The sequence below is a fragment of the Gobius niger genome (assembly GCF_951799975.1).
Source record: "Gobius niger genome assembly, chromosome: 11".
NCBI classification, from domain to species: Eukaryota; Metazoa; Chordata; class Actinopteri; order Gobiiformes; family Gobiidae; genus Gobius; species Gobius niger.
Window position 1 is genome coordinate 25837557 of NC_136862.1, and position 18049 is coordinate 25855605.

At 40.8% G+C, this 18049-nt stretch overlaps 1 protein-coding gene across 1 annotated transcript in view; it reads left to right on the plus strand.

The window, feature by feature from the left end:
- stk32a (serine/threonine kinase 32A) overlaps positions 1 to 18049 on the plus strand; it is a 110988-nt gene that overhangs the window by 65965 nt on the left and 26974 nt on the right. Inside the window, exons 6-8 of the mRNA XM_079565994.1 lie at positions 1450 to 1487; positions 10063 to 10152; positions 15042 to 15145. Of these exons, the coding sequence (XP_079422120.1) occupies positions 1450 to 1487; positions 10063 to 10152; positions 15042 to 15145 (232 nt within the window). The remainder of the gene's footprint in view (positions 1 to 1449; positions 1488 to 10062; positions 10153 to 15041; positions 15146 to 18049) is intronic.

An 18049-nucleotide genomic window follows, 5' to 3' on the forward strand; every position in this document is an offset into this window, starting at 1 on the left:
TTAGCACCACTGTAAGTACCACAATAAGTATCTAGAAGTACCACTATTATTACTAGTATTTACCACTGTAAGTACCACAATAAGTATCTAGAATTACCACTGTAAGTACCAAGGACTTACCGGCCCGTAATGCAAAGTGTTACCGAAAATACTATGGACGCCATTTTCCAAGAGGATTCCCATTGTTTCCTTTGCTGTAAAAGTATTGTTTCATTTTTGTAACTATTTAGAGTCATATTTAGAGTCGACTTGATATATATATATTTTTTTATCTGCTTTTGAAAGAATTTGGTATTATACTGAGATGACCAGGATAACTAAGTAGCATTGAATCTGCTGTTTGTTCCTTTTCAAGCATTCAACATTTTACAGGCAAAACATTGTAAAAAGGGACATTGGAACTTTATTCCTGCCATATTTTGCGCTCGCGAAGAAGGGAGAGTGTAGATTTATGGACTTTGCTGGCGAAGAGGAGGAGATATAGGAGGCTTAAACTCAAACAGCAGAACGATTGGGGGAAGAGAGAACAGGCTGCGATTGGCTGACAGTGACGGACAGGCGATAAAAGGTCGGAATTACAGTCTTCCTGGTTGGAATCACACTTCCGTTTCATGCATGTATTGTGGCCTGCCAAGAAAAAAACAAAAAACGACTTTCTTGGCAAATAAAGTGAGTTTCGAGCTCTTCCCACGTAATCTGTCTCCCACTGACATCCAACAGACATGTAGCATTCAAAGGGTTTCACAATATTTTCTCTCACTTTTGAGAAATATTCTATAGGAGAAGAGCGCTACCGAGAGAGCGCCCGAACAGACATGTCCATGCGGCTGAATCGAGGAGAGAGAACGGTGGAAATTGATGTTGAAACAAAGGAAAACGGCGACGGATGGAAGAAACGTCTGCCCCAAAATGGCGACCTAATGTCTGTGTGAATTTAATGAGCAGAACCGGTGTACACCTGTTCCTCTTCTCAGGTGTCCCGGTCGCTCCCACGGCTCCACCTGCTGTTCCCCTTGTTCACTGCTCAGCAAACTTTCCCACGATACTAACAGTAGCACTACAGCTAAAGGGGGAAAGAGCTGCACATGAAGTAGATCCATTTGAAGCCAAAGCGACGGGGCAAACCTAATCACTATGTTAAGCAGACACTGTACACAAATATGCATTCTTGTTATCTCGGCAGTAATAAGTGTCTGCCTATTGCATTATTTTGGCTTGTAAACACACACACACGCAGCTCAGGCAGTGTTGCCGTTGAATCACTCTATCTAAATATTCCGATGCTCATATCTGTACGGCCTTCGACTGCATTATCCTAAAACCAAATTTCTGCAAATCCAGCTTTAATGAGCCGCTCTGAAGCCGACGTGTAATTATTTGTGCCGAGAATGAGTTGCAAATATGGAGCTGACTCCAAATACTTAATCTTATCTTTTGTTTTCTCCACAGAGACATCAAGCCTGACAACATCCTGCTGGACGAACACGGTGAGGGCATTTCACTTTGAATCAGTGTCTCGTATTAATCATCAGTAGTGGCATTTTTTTGAGTTAAAAGATCTGTATCATGCTATTTCAGCCATCCCAAAGTAAACTATAGGCATTTATATGATATATTGTACCTCTACCACTATGGAGTACTCATTTTTGTGAGAAATATAAGTATTTTCTGAGGGTATTTTCCAAACGCGGAAGACAAGACGCTTCGATTCAGTTAACTCCGCCCCCTCTCTCCGAGCTAATCTGCCCATTAACAGTAAGAAAATAAATATCACAGCAATAAGTGAAGTTACTTCACAATGCAGTTATAAGGAGTTGACATCTGCAACACAGCTTCGTAAATGGCTAACACACAAGCTAACACACAAGCTAATACACACGCTAACAAACACGCTAACACACAAGCTAACACGCATTTTGATTGACTCTGTCCTGGCCGCTCCATAGCATTATGGGACTCTCATTGGTTATTAAAGTTAATACACTTTGATTCTGGCGAAGGTTCACCAAACATCCATCAAGAGACAGTCACAGGAAAACACTATTTCGGCTGATAGTGGCTGAATCCCGGCCTCTTCTTTAGGAAGGTTGAATAAAGTCTGTCCTCTTGTAGCCAAACGCGCTTTTTTTTTCTCTGTGACCTTGTCATTAGGTAAGAATAAGAACAGGTGTCCAGAGTAGGTTAGAAAGAGCTCCTTCTTCACAACCTTCAGTGCAAACATGGCATTTGTTCAGACGCTCAGGGGGTGCGTTTGTTTTGTCCGCAGTGCTGACCTGGAATTGCCTTTTTTTCTTTTTTTTTTACAACAGAAACAATGAAAAAGCTATTTTACAAATCAAAATCACGGCGTAAGGCATTACATTACAGACGTCGGGCTCTTCCTGTTTGACAATATGGCGTAAAAAATGTCAGAGTGTCACAACTCAGTCGTTTTAAAGGAGAGGGCGGAGCAGCTGGTCAGAGAGCAGGATTCAGGAGGATTGCTGAGAACTCTGTAAATGAAGCCAAAAACCACTCTGGGGGTGTTTTTGATAAGGAGATAGCATAACAACATGGCTAACAGCTCCAAAAAGTCGATTTTGCATGATATAGTTCCTTTAAGAGAGTAACAGATAATCTCTTTTTTACCTCTTTACCAGTTAAATGATGAATTAGACATGCATAAGAAACTAAAAAACGGTAAAGGTAAATAAGAGTTGTGTTCATTTGTGTCAGTTTTATCTTTCCATCTTTTATCCAATGCGTCAGGGAAACCTCTCAGAAGCAGTGAATCCTAGTGCATGCTTTGGCTTTTGTTCGATGGAGTGAATAGGTAGAACATGCAAACTGTTCTACGGTGTCGGAATATCAAGATATAAAAAAATAAAATAAAAAAAACTTTGAGGTGTTCCTTTCTACATCAATGGCAGCATAAGTAAGTGGTCACAAAATGGTAAATGGTTTCAATTCACATAACGCTCTCCCCCTCTAATGGGCACTCAAAGCAAGCGCAAAAGCCATTCCACATTATTAAAGCTGAAGTGTGTAATTTGGTAACTGAATGAAGTGTTCCTTCATTTACAGAAATTAATACTTGGCTTCAGCAGTTAAATTACAGTGGAACAATTTCATTAGATGAGGTGGTTCAGCCTCATCATACTGTGTGATACCTCTGATGGGGTAAGTAGCTTTAATAATAGTTGAAAGCCCTTGGCAGGTCTCCTCATTGGCGGTGAAGAGTCGGGTGCCTCTGGTGGTAATAAGTTTAGCCTCTGATTTGAAAAAAATGTGATGAATGAACTGGAGAGACACTCTGCATTCTGGGTGGTTATAGGCGCAATTGTGATTCTTCTTTAAATTGTTTGTATTGGGGGGGGGAAAGAAAAAAAACTCCTCAGGATCGACCTACCTGCCTCCGTTAAAGTAAGAACACTGCAGTCCTAGGAGGAGGCGGCGATGTCCGATCCTTATGTATGGAATTATTCTGATGTACAAAACCCGCCTGGCACCGGGCCTGTTTGTTTTGACACGTTTTCCTCACAAATGCACACTCAGAGAGACACACTAAACTGCAGAGGTCTGGAGGGCACTGGGCAGCTGCTCCGGGACGGCAGGCCTGTCTCGTCACTGTCCGAGGGAGAGGGGGAGAGGGGGGGGAGAGGGAGAAAGTGATGAATCAGGAAACACAAGATTTAGCGGTAAATACAGCATGGAGGGAGACAGCAGATGGATGTTTCTGCAATTGCAAAAGACAGACTTTGCTCGTCGTCGGTGTGTGTTCGCAAGGTCAGTGTCGTCATGTCGAATATGGAGTTTCAAGGTATTAAAAACTTTTAAGTAACTGTAGTTGTAGTGTCAAGACAAGAGTAATAGTTCTGCAAGCCTCTCCGGTTCCTGAGTTGTCATAGTTGTTATAGTTGAAGTCAGCAGTAAGTAGTAAGGTTCTATAGTGTGTCTGGATGTATGGATATAGTAGTATGAGCCGACAGTGGGAGGAAAACGTGAGTACACCCGTTGGAATTTCTTACATACTGTAGCTGCCTTGAGGTCATGCTACAGCATCTCAGTCAGGTTTAGGTCAGGACTTTGACTGGGCCATTCCACAACACATATTTTATTCTTCTGAAACTCTTCTAAAGTGGCTTTTGCTTTGCTTTGCTTGCTTGCTTTGCTTACTTTGCTTTTGTGCTTTGGGTCATTGTCTTGGTGTGCACCCGTCCTCTGTTGAGCTTCAGCAGTTGGACACATGGCCTCAAGCTTTTCTGCAAAAATGTCTTGAGTTCATTTTTTCCATTGATGTTAGCACGTTGTCCAGGCCCTGAGGCTGATCCATTTTTCCTCCACACATGACGTTGTGTGTTCCTCCCAAACCATTCAACTTTGGTTTCATCAGTCCACAGAATATTTTGCCAGTAGTGCTGTGGAGCATCCAAGTGCTCTTTCGCAAACTTCAAACGTGCAGCAATGGGTTTTTTTAGACAGCAATGGCTTCCTCCGTGGCGTTCTCCCATGAACCCTGTTCATATTCAATGTTTTACGTATTGTAGATGGTAAGTCTTAATAAGTCTTATTAAGTCTTTAGCCGACACTGTAGGGTTCTTTTTTTTTTTTTTACCTCATTAAGTTTCTGCGCTGTGCCCTTGGAGTCATCTTTATTTGACGGCCACGCATTGGAAGTGAAGCAACAGTGAAGACAAACTGTCTCCATTATAGACAATTTGTCTAACTGTGGATTTATGAACATCAAGCCTTTTAGAGATGGTTCTGTAACCATTTCCTGCTTTATACAAATCAATCATTTTTGATCGTAGGTCTTCAAATAGCTCTTTTGAGCGAGGCACGGCGCATCAGACAATGCTTCTTAACAAGAGACAATTCTTAATTAACAAATTGTTCTATTGACACAGACATTTATATGGTGGAGTGTGTCAGGCTGTTTTAAATGCAGACTAGCTGATATCGTAGAAATGCGCTAGCCTTGCATTAGCCTAGCGCCACAAAATTCTTCAAATATAAGAACTGCGTGAATTACAAAAAAAAATATCTCCAGAAATCAGCAACATTCTAGATAACTAGGAAGTGACGCCCTATGTCAAAAATCCTGAAATATCCCTTTAAGTCAAACTAGACTCTAAATGTCTGTATAAATGTGTCCAATTTGCTCTTGGAGGATCCTTAGCCAGGGGGTGTACTCACTTATTCCTTCCTGTCCTGTGAATGTTTACTTGTTACTTGCTAAAAATATGATAACCTGTAAATGTTTGAGTGGCATTAGTTCAAGCAGAAACTGTTTAATCATTCTTGCGATTTTAATAAAGATAAGACCACATTTTATGACCAATTTAGGCAAAAATTAAAGAAATTCCAAAGGGTGTATTCACTTTTTCCTCACACTGTATATTATTTTAACACTGCACAAATGTTTTGCCCAAGTGTGCTCAAAAAGAGCATAATTTTGTGAATGCCCAAATCTTTGTAAGAAGACATAAAGAACTAATTTGTGCTTAAAAATGTTCTTTTTACGAAGGCCGTTCCTTTCCTTTTCCACCGCTATAAAGTCTTGCATTTTACATACGTATACTTTAAAAATAGAAAGGTCAACCCACACATTAGACACTGACTCTGTTTTTTTCTGTTCATTGTGCACAAAAACAATATCTCCAACTCAAATTGACCTGTTTCCCCGGGGAGCTGTTGCTCCACAGAAAGAGAAATACTGTCATCTGTCATGTGGCGCTGTCGTTTTGTTGAAAGCCTGAGGGCACTAGGACTCTGATGCTTTAGTTTTAACCACACAGTGTGACACGTGTAGACTGTGTGCTTTAAAGGTTAGGACTGCACCCATATTTGAAAATCAAAACGAAAAATCCATCAGCAACGACGACGACAGTCATTGGAGGAAAAAAAAACAAAAAACATGTACAGCCTTAATCCTTTATATGTATACATTTGATTGTCATTCCCGTTGTAATCTGTGCCAATTGAGGTGAAATGTGAGAGGAAGATATTAAAAATAGCAGAGAAATATCACTGGATTACATAACCTCTACAGCTGTGGAGGTAATCCCAGCGCCAGATAATACCGTATAAGCCACAACATGCTCCAGTTCACTGCTCACGGCCGGACGTGGGCTTCATTCAGTCAATTTCATTCTACATTTGACCTGCTTTAACAGGATTACTGCTACAAATGTTGACGGGGAATACAAGTTCACAGGAGAGATTTGACTGATTTAAACAGATTTGTATTATTGTTAAATGCTGTGTATTTCGTGTATGCATAATTATACATTCTGTAAATACAAGAAAAGAATGTCAGTTATGTTTGTAAATTGTCAAGGCAATTTTGTATCAAGCTAGCACTGTACATAATAGCAAAATAAGATGAACAATCGCTCTTGATCGTTATCCGACTGCATTTTTCCGGGATTCTAGAACACGCACATTTGGCTGATCCTCTGTTTAGCTACTCCTAAAAGATAATCTGTTCATCAGTCGTTCTCAAACTCTTCACAGCAAGTACAAAACAATTGCCACATGAAAGTAATTACTGATTACTCCATCTAAAAGTAATTGGGTTACTTTTACTACAGATTACTTTATTTCCAAAGTAATCTGATTACTGATTACATGTTACTTTAGCCCCTCCCGGAAACGCCACCTTCACGTGGTGGAGGGGTTTGAGCACCCAAATGATCCTGGGGGTTCTGTTGGTATAGGGTGTCCCATGGCAAACAGGTCCTAGGTGACGGCTCAGAAGCCCCTCATGAGAGACCAACAGGCCCGGTTAGAATCGTGGGGCCGTCCTTCTATGGACCCACCACCTGCAGGAGGAGCCATGGGGGCTGGTGCGATAAGTGGAAGAAAATGGATGGATGGATGGATGTTACTTTAGATTAACTCAATGTAATACTTTAATAATAGTGTATTTCCAGCCAGTGGTTTGTAGTTTTTGGTTGTTTTCTTATGGTAAAATGGTAAATGGTCTCAACTTATATAGCGCTTTTCCACCTACATTAGGCACTCAAAGCGCTTTACAGCTACGATCCACTCACCCATTCATGCTCCCATTCATACACCAACGTACGCAGACACTGGGGGCAATGTGGGTGAAGTGTCTTGCCCAAGGACACAACAACAGCGTGCACTTCCAGGAGGTGGGATTCGAACACCCGACCTTCCGATCACGAGACGACCCGCTCTACCATCTGCGCCACTGTCGCCCTTATAGTAATAAGACATTTTTAACGGTCAAAGTAATGCAAAAAAGTAATCAATAGTTACTTGATCAAGTCATTTTAATCTATGCCAGTTTTGCAATTGTGATCCCGTCACATCACTCTGTAATCTAATGACTGTAGTTGGATTACTTTGGTCGTCCACTACTGTAATTCGAGCAAAGAACCAGCACCAGATCAAGATCAAACCAGGACTAAGCCAGTTTGAAAAATGTACAAAAATAGATCTAAATTTGATTAAATTACGTGTGGATTAAAGTGATAGCCTGTGAGCCAAACAAGGACAGAGAGAATTTTGTTTTAAAGTAAACAATTATTTTAGAAAAAGTATAATTATTTAGTATAACTTTTGCGTTACGTCAAATTGCAGATCCAGGCGGTCATTTATACCCAATCTATTTGTAAACATTTAATCTTACAGACAGATCACTTAAATAAGCCAGATAAACACATACCTGAAAATCCATTACTAATGCATAAATGAAATCATCACACATTTCTGAACAAGAATGTGCAGCTTACCTTTCCTGAAAAATCTAAACAAAATCAATTCACTCTTTCTGACTGTTTTTCCATCACTAATTATTTGCATTTGTACTTATTATGGGTTAAATGTAATTTGATGAATCCAGTTAAAGAAAAAAAAAAATGTTAACACATAAAAACTCCTTCTCCTTCTCTCTAGTTTCAATTGTTGCTGCATCCGCATTATGCAACATTTGAACAGTTTTGTACAGTAGTGGGTTACGGAGGACACCCACTCAACCGATCACTATGCGGCAAAACTCTCTCTCCCTCTCGGCCCCTGTCCCGCCCGGCGTGTCCCCCTCCATCCTCCAACCCCCGTCCCAAACTCCATTTTCCCCCGTCCCGCATGTGCAGTCCCATATTGGGCAGGCAGCTCATTAGTGTGGGCTCAGGGCATGGCCATGACTCACAGCCATCTTGCAGCAAGGACACAGGTCAGTGGCTTGACTTTGGACGTCGCTGGGGAAGGCACTAAATTTAACTGTACATGTTTATGCCACGTACGGTGCTGGGGCGGCGCCTTCCACTGGGAAAACGTTATCACTAAGAGGTGGTACATTTCAAAGATTTTAACAATTCTTTGATGGGCTAAATTGAGAACCTAAAAACATTTTTTTACCACAAGTTTTAAGTTTTCTTTCATTTGTTGCGTTGAAATACAGTGGTTTGCTTATGATTGAAGTGTTTCAAACTAATGAATCAGTCGATCACTAAAGCATCTTTTTGTATAGCAAGATTGTTTTTCTCTTTTGATATTTGGATTTTTTTTTTTCTCAACTATACTCAGACTTTTTGATAGTCCGAAGATAACCATTTTTACAGTTATGATCTTCCTAATGAAGAAGAAGAACTTTATTTATATTGCACCTTTCACAGACATAGTCACAAAGCGCTTTACATGCTAGTGTAAGTCTTTCATTTTGACACAAATTAAGCAAAAAAATGATATGGGTTGATATTTTAGTTTTAATACTAGTTTTGCTCAAACGCAAATGTTCTGTTAAATGTCACGAAATATCATTATCATCATAATAAACAGTAATTGAACCTTATACACTTAACTAACTGATCTGGAGTTGCTGCAGATGGGCAGCGTGGGTTCAGCAACTGTATACCAGGGTCTGGGTGAATACTCGATTCTGATTGGCTGGTGCATTATTTTGGTATAACCGCACACGTAGTCCGGTAGTTAAATCACTGGGATATCACTCCGCTGTGGGCATCGCCATAGCAACGCATGACACAGCTGAATCAGATAAACGTGTAATTAGTGACTGACAGGAACGTATGAGATGGATTTTGTTTAATTTCAACGTTTTTGGCCAAAACAAAATGTTTGATAAATGGGAAGTAGAGGAGAGTGAGCAGCTAGGTTAGCTACTGTTAATAAACTATGAGCTTTCCATTTCTATTGAAAACGGTTAAGGCACTATTCATGATTTTCAGGCGTACATACAATGATCCTGCATTTAAACATATTTGTCTGAATTAGTAAAGTCAAACATAAAAGTTTCAGTTCGTGGGGCCCAGGTGTGAGCGACTCCACCACAGCTGTTTCCATAAACAGTTGAGCTGGTTGAGCTAGCTAGCTAGCTTTAGGTTAAACAGCGTAAAAGTGAAATAACTCCTGCCCACGAGTGCCGCATATCGGTGTTTACTTCCACGGAAAAGTGCCGGGTTAGTCCTGTTGTGATTCTGTGCTGATGTTGTGTCGTTGAGCCTGACTGAGATCCTCGTAGCTGCGGAGAATGACTCGCTCTGAGACGAGCCTTCAGTGACCGGCTAATAACCCACAGAAAATAGTCCCGTAGTCTGGCATATTTAGTGAGTTTAGTAAATGAAAAAAACATTTATTATAAATGTTACGTTTGTGGGACCATGGTATAAGCGGATTAAACAACTCGGAGTCGTGCATTAGACGCTGCGCGTCGTGGTGTTCTCGACTCCGCGTCGTGCATTATAACCGTCTAATGCACGGCTCCTCGTTGTTTAATCATTACTAATATGCCCAAAGAAGGAGATCAGCTGACCACCTGAGCATCCTGAATGACCAGGTTATCCCATCAATAGATTTCCTTCTCACTGACCGGCATATTCTAACATGACAATACCACAATTATTTGGGCTCACATTGTGAAATTGTGGATCAGGGAGCACGAGACATCATTTTCACACATGAATTGGCCAACACAGAGAAAGGCGGTCCAAGCAAATATTGGTCAGGCAGTGCTTGTCACATAACAGACTTGCTCACCCATGTGTCAGTAATACAGTATGTTGGCAGTTTTAGCAATAACTTTTCTGTGTGTCTTTGCAGGCCATGTCCATCTAACAGACTTCAACATTGCCGCCATCGTAAAAGACGACCTGAAGGCGACCTCCATCGCAGGAACTAAGCCATACATGGGTAAGACATACACATTTTCCATGTTAGCATTTTTCGTTATGTAATTATGGGCTGCTGAACCACTTTGCTCATCTCCATGTCTGTGTATCTTTATTTGGTAGAAAACGATAAATCAGCATTTGTTAAAGTAGTTTTAGAGTAATTATAGATTTATATTTATATTGTAGATATTTTTTGTTTCCCCCTCAACTGCTTCAAACATGACCATATACGGGCGATTCCAGAAATACTGTCTGCATCTATAATGTAATATGGATGTTCTTGCCACAGCCAGGGCCATAGGGAGTTATTTTAAATTCACATGTGACATGAAATAGTAATGTGTCAAATGGAGGAGGTCACAGCTGTATCATAATCCTCAGTAATTAGATTGTAATGTACATGTATTAGTTTAATTGCGTTAAGGTGCCTCGGTTTAGCTCTGCACCTCTACCTTTGAGCCACAAAGCAGAGGCCAATCCAGTGTGCCCGTCCCACGCCCAGCTGAAGAGGGTTATTACAAGGTTTCCCGACTCTGGTCCACCCCTGCCGCCTCGAAGGACAATGTAGATTTATGAATTGTAGATTTTCCACGAAGGGATTGATATTAACATAATTGAAGTTCTCTGTACTTGCTCTGCATGTAGTGAATGTCTCTGCCCGCTCTTCATTCCCATTCACCCTGTGTTGTCCTGCCCAATAAACACACAAAAAAATGTCTAACATAAAAAGAAGCTTGTTAACTCACGAATGCCTGTCTTACTTGCAAAAATGTAAGACACACAGAAACATGACACAAGAACATGAGGGCAGATAACTTGCTACTAAATGATTTAAAAACATGTATATATAAGAGTTTATTAATGATAGTTTCTTATTAGAGGTTAGAGGTTGTCACATGTGATGGTTGTATCTTCCACTACAAACACCACAATGACAAAAAAATAAATCACCACTCCCAAGTAAACAATGAAATAAGAATGAGTAATGTAAACCCACGCTAAGTCACTACATAGTACAAAAATACAGAGTCAAATACAAATACAACGTGTCAAATATACAATACTCATACAATCATTTCCTTTATGAGTCTCTGCTCTGTACTCAGCACAAATACTCAGCCATTAATTTATGTTTTAGTTTGTTTTTATACATGTATAATGAGGTGGATGAATCCAGAAGATGGATATGTCCGTTCCAGACTTTAACATACAGTGATCTAAATACAAAGGTACAAATCTTTAAAGTATTTATATAAAAAATGTTCAAGAGTTTCATTTCAAAAAACAAAGGTGCACTTGGAGCATCAGGTTTGGAAAGAGTAGCTATACAGACAAACTTCTTTTGTAGAATGAACATGTTGTTTAGGTAAGTGGAATGTGAAGTAGCATTTAGCCCTGAGGCAGATGGTTTGGGCGTCCTCCTGGTGACTCTGTTTCGTGAACACAGTGGTGTCTGATCAATGCATGCTCAGCTCAAAGAGATCAGATATGGGGCTAACAGGATTTCAGGGAGAAGTGAATGACAAGGCATCAAAGGGGCTTGTCAGCATTTAGTGTTTTCTCCTGTTCATGTTCTCTAGGGGGTGGGCAAAGTATATTCTTACTATTAGTATGAATTTCTATTTTTTTTATGGCTATTATTTTCTTGATCGTTTAGAATTTCGTCAGCAATGTGTGCATATAAATTGTCTTTTTGTCCTAGTTTTCAAGAAAGGGAAAAGCCAAATCAAGTTTTAGGTTTTGGTATTCAAAAATGACCACAAGATACTGAAATATCAAGTTAAACTCTTGAATTCATTTTTGCCTGCACATTTATCTCTATTTCTCACTCAGCCACTCAGTCAGCCTCATTCATACACATGTATCAAACACAAGATTATTTGATCCATATCATCAGCATGCATTCCTAAGTATTTAAAGAAAAAAAGTTAAAAAGTTGCCCATTCCAGAGCGGAGTTATGAATTTTTAAAGAAATAATCGGAATACTCACTCCAGACACTAGTGGGCAGCCAAAATAAAAAGAGGAAAGAATTCCACACGTGTCCTGCAGAGGGCACTGACATGATTAGAGATCAGGATATAAACAACACATTATAGCCATGTGGTAAATGGTCCGTCTGCCTCAGGACAGCTGTGGCTCTAGTAGCAGCTTACCACGACCAAGTGTGGAGTGAATAAGTAATGACTACAGCAGGGGTCACAAATTAAAGCTCACCAAGGTCCAAATAGAAAGAAATGTCAAGCAAAGGTCCGGAACATACGTTATATGATGATTTTTAAAATCTCTTTTTAAAATCTTTTGCAGTGATTTGAAAATAATGCCATTAATTGAATCGTGTTATTGTTTTTATGCTCTCAGGTAGGAGTTTCTCTTTCTGTTTATCTGGGCTGTAGTTAACCGCTCTGCAGTCAGAGAGGGAGAGGGAGGGAGCACATGCAGGTGCTCATCTGAAGGGATTCATGGTCCAAAGTTCGGATCCAAGGTTCAGGTCCGGGCGGGTTGGCGCGTGGGTCCGGATCCAGACTGAGGTCCGCTGTTTGACTACAATGCAGCAGTTTGAGAAACTTTACAAGCCTGTGTCACAAGTGTAAGCCATTATTATTTATCAGGCTACAGTTCTGTCGGGCTTTTGACCAAATCAGCACCATTTAAAATCACAGTGCTCATTAATATTATTATGATTTGTTTGAAAAATGTTTTCTCAATAGCATTTTCCTGGAGCTGAATTTTGGCCCACGACCCAAAATGAGTTTGACACCCTGCTATAGAGGTTGAAAATGTGTGAAGAGCGGGCATTCAGCATTCAGCAAACTGTCAGGGCCAGGTCTCAAACCCACAGTGTTGAGGAAGAGATTTTGACATATCAATCGGCTGTGCCCAAACCAATTTAGACCTTTGTTTGAAATCCCTTAGCTTATTTGAGCTAACTTTTTTGTCTTAGTCTTCTTCATTTTGTCTATTTGAGCATCTTCTGGTGGCCTGGATTTTCTTTTCCCGTTGACAATTTGGAAAAACTCCCACTTCTGTTAAACGTTTCTAACTATATCTCAGGTAAATACGTCCCAATGCACTCGAGGCAAAAAGGCAACGTTGTGTGATTCATAATTCATGACTCCTTTCAGGAACAGGCTCCTCTCACAAGCTTCAGATCAGTCACAAATCACCCTGGCTGCGGAGGAAACTGAAGATACGCGTGGACTTCTTTCTTAAGGCGTTTTTCTCATGGATTTGACAGGTGTAGCGATAAAATACAGAAAGGGAAGAACACCAAAGACCAGTGACGGTGATTCATGTTGACAGCTTGATAGATGAATAAAAATAACCGGATTTCAAGGCCTGTTACAGCTCCCTCCTCCCCTAACTCCCCGCACTAACCTGTTTAGTCAATAAGTCAGCATAACTGTTGAAATCCAATCTGGGAGGGATTGCTGAACAAAACCAAGGTTTAGATTTGATGGTGCAGGGACATTTTAATGCACTGTATCAAGAGTCAAGCTCGTCGATCACCAAAAACATGGAATTAAGGGGGAAAAGCTTTTCATTGGTCCAAGTTTGCTGCAGTTGGGCAGCTTTGACAACCATATATAGTAAAAAATAATGCTTACAGATTATGACATCACTATTTGGAAACTTATACACGTTTAACAGCAGAGGACAAAAGTTATTATGCCCAGTGCTGGTGACCTTCGGCGCACATTCCTCCTTGGTCAGTCTCCCTTGAGCCGGCAAATTTACACGATATAGCGCAGATTCTCAACACTATCCATCAAAAACATTACCATCAAATCATTTCTTCTCCTGCTGGTGTTGCAGTGGTTTACTTTCTATCTCTATTTTGTTCCCTATACCAGTGGTTCTCAACCTGGGGGTCGCGAGACGAATTTGGGGGGTCGCCAGATCATGTAGATAAAATATACATGCTTTTTTAGCGTATATTATAATATTTTATTGTCGCGTGCCGTGTGTGTGCTATTTTACCAGGGTGCCATTATATGTTCGTGATTTGATTAATTTCATTTTAACCATTTGTTTTTTTCTTTGTTTTTTAAAGAGGGGGTATTATGCTTTTTTCAATCACATAGCACCAGTCTCTATCACACTACAATGATGACGAAACCTTCTGTTGTCTGTAAATGCAGTAAATTAGAATAACTGCCTTGTATAAAATTGCTCTTTCAAAATGGCTGTAGCGAATGTCTTGAAATAGGCCTCTGTCTCTTTAAGAACCTCTGACCCTTTCAGACACGCCCCCTCCACACGCTGCCTGTGGCATCAGTGGGGAGGGGGTTCTGCTGAGGAGCAGTGGTTGGTTACTCGGCTGGTGACGAAAGCTCGGAGGCGTCTCCAGGAGGTGGGGGCGTTCCTAGGAGGACTCAGGCAAACCTATCCCTAAAATGGCCGCCATCAGAGTTTTTACAGATTACTCAAAAATACGTGAATGTGCCAAGGCAACACTTCAGGCATGTTTTTAATGAGGGAGTGACATAATAACATGATGTAAAGCTTGAAAAAGTCGATTTTGCATAATACCTTTAAGAATGATGTAGGCTAATGTTCCGATTTCTCACGGTGTGACCCAGGCGGGGGTCGCCCCCTATATTATAATGGGGGTTGCGGCTCCAAAAGGTTGAGAACCACTGCCCTATACCATCATCAGACCTGTTCTGAACAGTTCTGCACTCAAACTGCAACACCATTGATTTGTTTGCATGCCGTTTGCTAAAAATGAAAGCTTGAATTTTCGGTACAAGACAGATGCAGGCTCCAACCAAACAACCAGATGCAAACCAACACATGCTGATAAAGCGCCCTTTCCTTTCAAGTTGAAACATGTGAAATGAAAGCTGAGGTGCCGGCGAGCAGGTTTAAACTCCAGTGTTATGCATGTCCGCTTGTTTTGTTTCAGCCCCAGAGCTTTTCCAGACGTTCGAAGGCTCCCACCCAGGCTACTCCTTCTCTGTGGACTGGTGGTCCCTGGGCATCACAGCCTACGAGCTGCTGCGGGGACAGGTAAATAAACTGCCTTATATATTCAGTATAAAACTGGAGTCCAAATACACTCATTCATCACAGGCTCTAACCAAAACAAAGGGGACTGAAGCTGTAATTGAATTTTTTTCATTTTAAGCTGACCTCTGTGGAGGGAAGATGCTCAGATGTTTAGTCACGCTGTGCGGGACGGATCACTCCACCCGAATGAGAACGCAGAAGGGGAGTTATTCCAAGAGCCGTGTAATTGGAATTGATTTTCAAAAATATACTTATTAATTTTTCGGCTGGTCCCATCTGGCGGAGTTTAATTCCGATGTCACGGAAATGAATACGAGGCATCACTTCCATTTAGTTCAATTTCGGCTCTTTATCAGGTCAAGGCCCAGTCCTGACAGCAATCAATCTGCACGGATGGCAAAGTTTGAATTTTCAGAAATGTAAACAGAAAAGCAATCTATCCTGTCTGATCCTTTTATTGGAATGTAATGCACATATTTTCTTTCAACGCCCCTTCTTCACTCCATATTTTTCGACTTAACAGAGAAATGTGGGGTGGGATTTTCATGGTTGAATGAAAGTAAAAAGAAAAAAACTTGTACAAAGAGAATATGGGTTTTAAAGGGACTTTACGGAAAAATGTTAAAATTAAGTGTTTTCCTCCCCCTACATGTTCCAGCAATGTCACAATGTATAGAATGAGCTCAGACCTGTTCACCACAACTGCCTCTAAAATCCTGCACAGTCACTCAAAAAGGTGTTAATTCGGGTCCGAAGTGCCGTCATGCACAAGCTTAATACAGAACCTGCAGTTACGCGTAAGACCTGAGGGGGCAGTAGTGTGCATAAAAATGACCAACTTGCATCTAGTCCCTTTAAAGCAGAACTAATTAACTTTTTTACCTCTCGTAGTCTGTCTGATGTTGTGTTAATCGGATGATTGGGGGGACTTTCATCTCCACCTGGTGTCTCTGGCCAGAAAATCACACTTGCAACTTTCCCTGCCTCCGACCCGGCAGCCCCAATACACACTAATGGAAAACTTTTGTCTGCAAAATCACTTTTGATTCACATTTCTGAGGTTTATAACATAGCACAGGTAAGTCCTGACTGTATTCTGTCTACAGCTTTCAGTTTGTTGATGAACATTTCGCAAAAAGTTGTTTTTGCAGCATTTACAGCCAAGTTTGAGCGGAAGAAAAATCTCCATTGTATAAACTTTTCGGTCAGTGTAGTATTTACTCTTATGGACAATTAACACAAAATCTGCTGTGGCCTCTAGGGGCAAAAGTTACTTAGTTCTGCTTTAAAAAATTTAAAGAATAAGTTACTGCTTTGTTGGGGTCCTAAAAGATTCAGTTTTTGAGGACTCTACAATGGAGAGATTCTTCAATCCCAGGGCTCTGGTGGTTTGTTTCCACTCCACATGTGCATAATCAGCTCGAAACAGCTCCGGACAAAGCACAACTTCATCAACAGTGTGTAGAGCTTTATAATCTCGAGCCTTATCCTCTCCTGTTATATCTTTAGTCCTGTCCTTGACCCCAAAGTATTTTACATTACGGACCAAATTGACTACTCTTCTGGCATTACGGGGCATATCTTTCACACTCCACACGCCACTCCAAGATCAAAGTCAGAGCGTGAGATGAAAAAAAAGTTGAACCCAATTTCTTATCATTTCACATTCATTTTGCACTTTCAGGAACTCAATTTGGGTATTGGTGCGTTTTTCACCCCCAGCCCAGCACTCTAAAGCCAAGTGTGGACCTTAAAAATGTCAAAATTATCGGCCTATCCTAAATTATTTTTCTATGAATCAGTTTTATTCCCCCCTGTGCGGTATTCCATATGCAATCTCTGCCCAGCGTGCCCACACATCGCTTGGCTCTCAGACACCAATATTGTTCAGGTCCAAGCAACTCAGCATCTCTCCGCAGCTAACCATCGATCAGTGTCACTTAGTTTACCCTCCGCTAACTTCTGCGTGTGCCAAGAGGTGGTGCTAAATTTCAGAAATGATGCAAATCTACTCGGAACACATTGCCTATAGCTCTGGATTTTGCAAATTGTTGGTTTAGGATTGATGTTTATAGACACACTTTTTTTGTTTGTTTGTTCTTTTAAAGTGACACTCAAGATCAACAAAAGACAAATATTTATTTCATGGGTGTTTTTATTGGTAGAAGATTCCAATCCGCAGACCTCAGCAGAACATCGCCAGCTTTTCTCAGGAGAGATGCTGCTTCCTTGCTTTGATTAGAGGACAGGCAGCCAAGTATACATGCGTTTCCAATGACATCACGCATAGTTCCGGCGGCCATTTTGAATACCGAAGTAGCATTTGGCAGACTAAACAAACTCATTGAAGCAGAAAACCTTTGTGATTTTTACAGTTTGTCATGTCAACAGAGTCTCAGTCTGAGTCAGTGTTTAAGCTGTTCAAGACGTTAGCATGCTACTGGTTAGCAATCAGCTACCAATGGCTTCAACATGATAAACACATGTGTGGCTCACATCTATGAACACTGAGGTTCAGGACTTTCTCTTGGAGAGGTCAGAGCTGAGCTGTTGAAGCTAAATGCTAATCGGTAGCATGGTAACATCTTAAACACTGACTCACTGATTTCTTCACATAAACGTGCGTCTCCGGGGCCGTGTTTTTACTGTTATCTTCTTGAGCAATGATTATGAGTAGATACAAACGCCACTGTCATTCAGTTGTCTTTCATTTTCATCCTCCATAGAGATATTGTTACATGTGGTAGTACTACATAATGCTACTTCGGTATTCAAAATGGCCGCCATAACAACAAAGGTTACATGACTGAAAAGTATGTATTAGCTTAAAATGCATTAGGTCTTTTACCAAATGCTTGTGTTGGCTGTCGGTGAGTTACCACATAGCTAGGCCTCCATTAATCT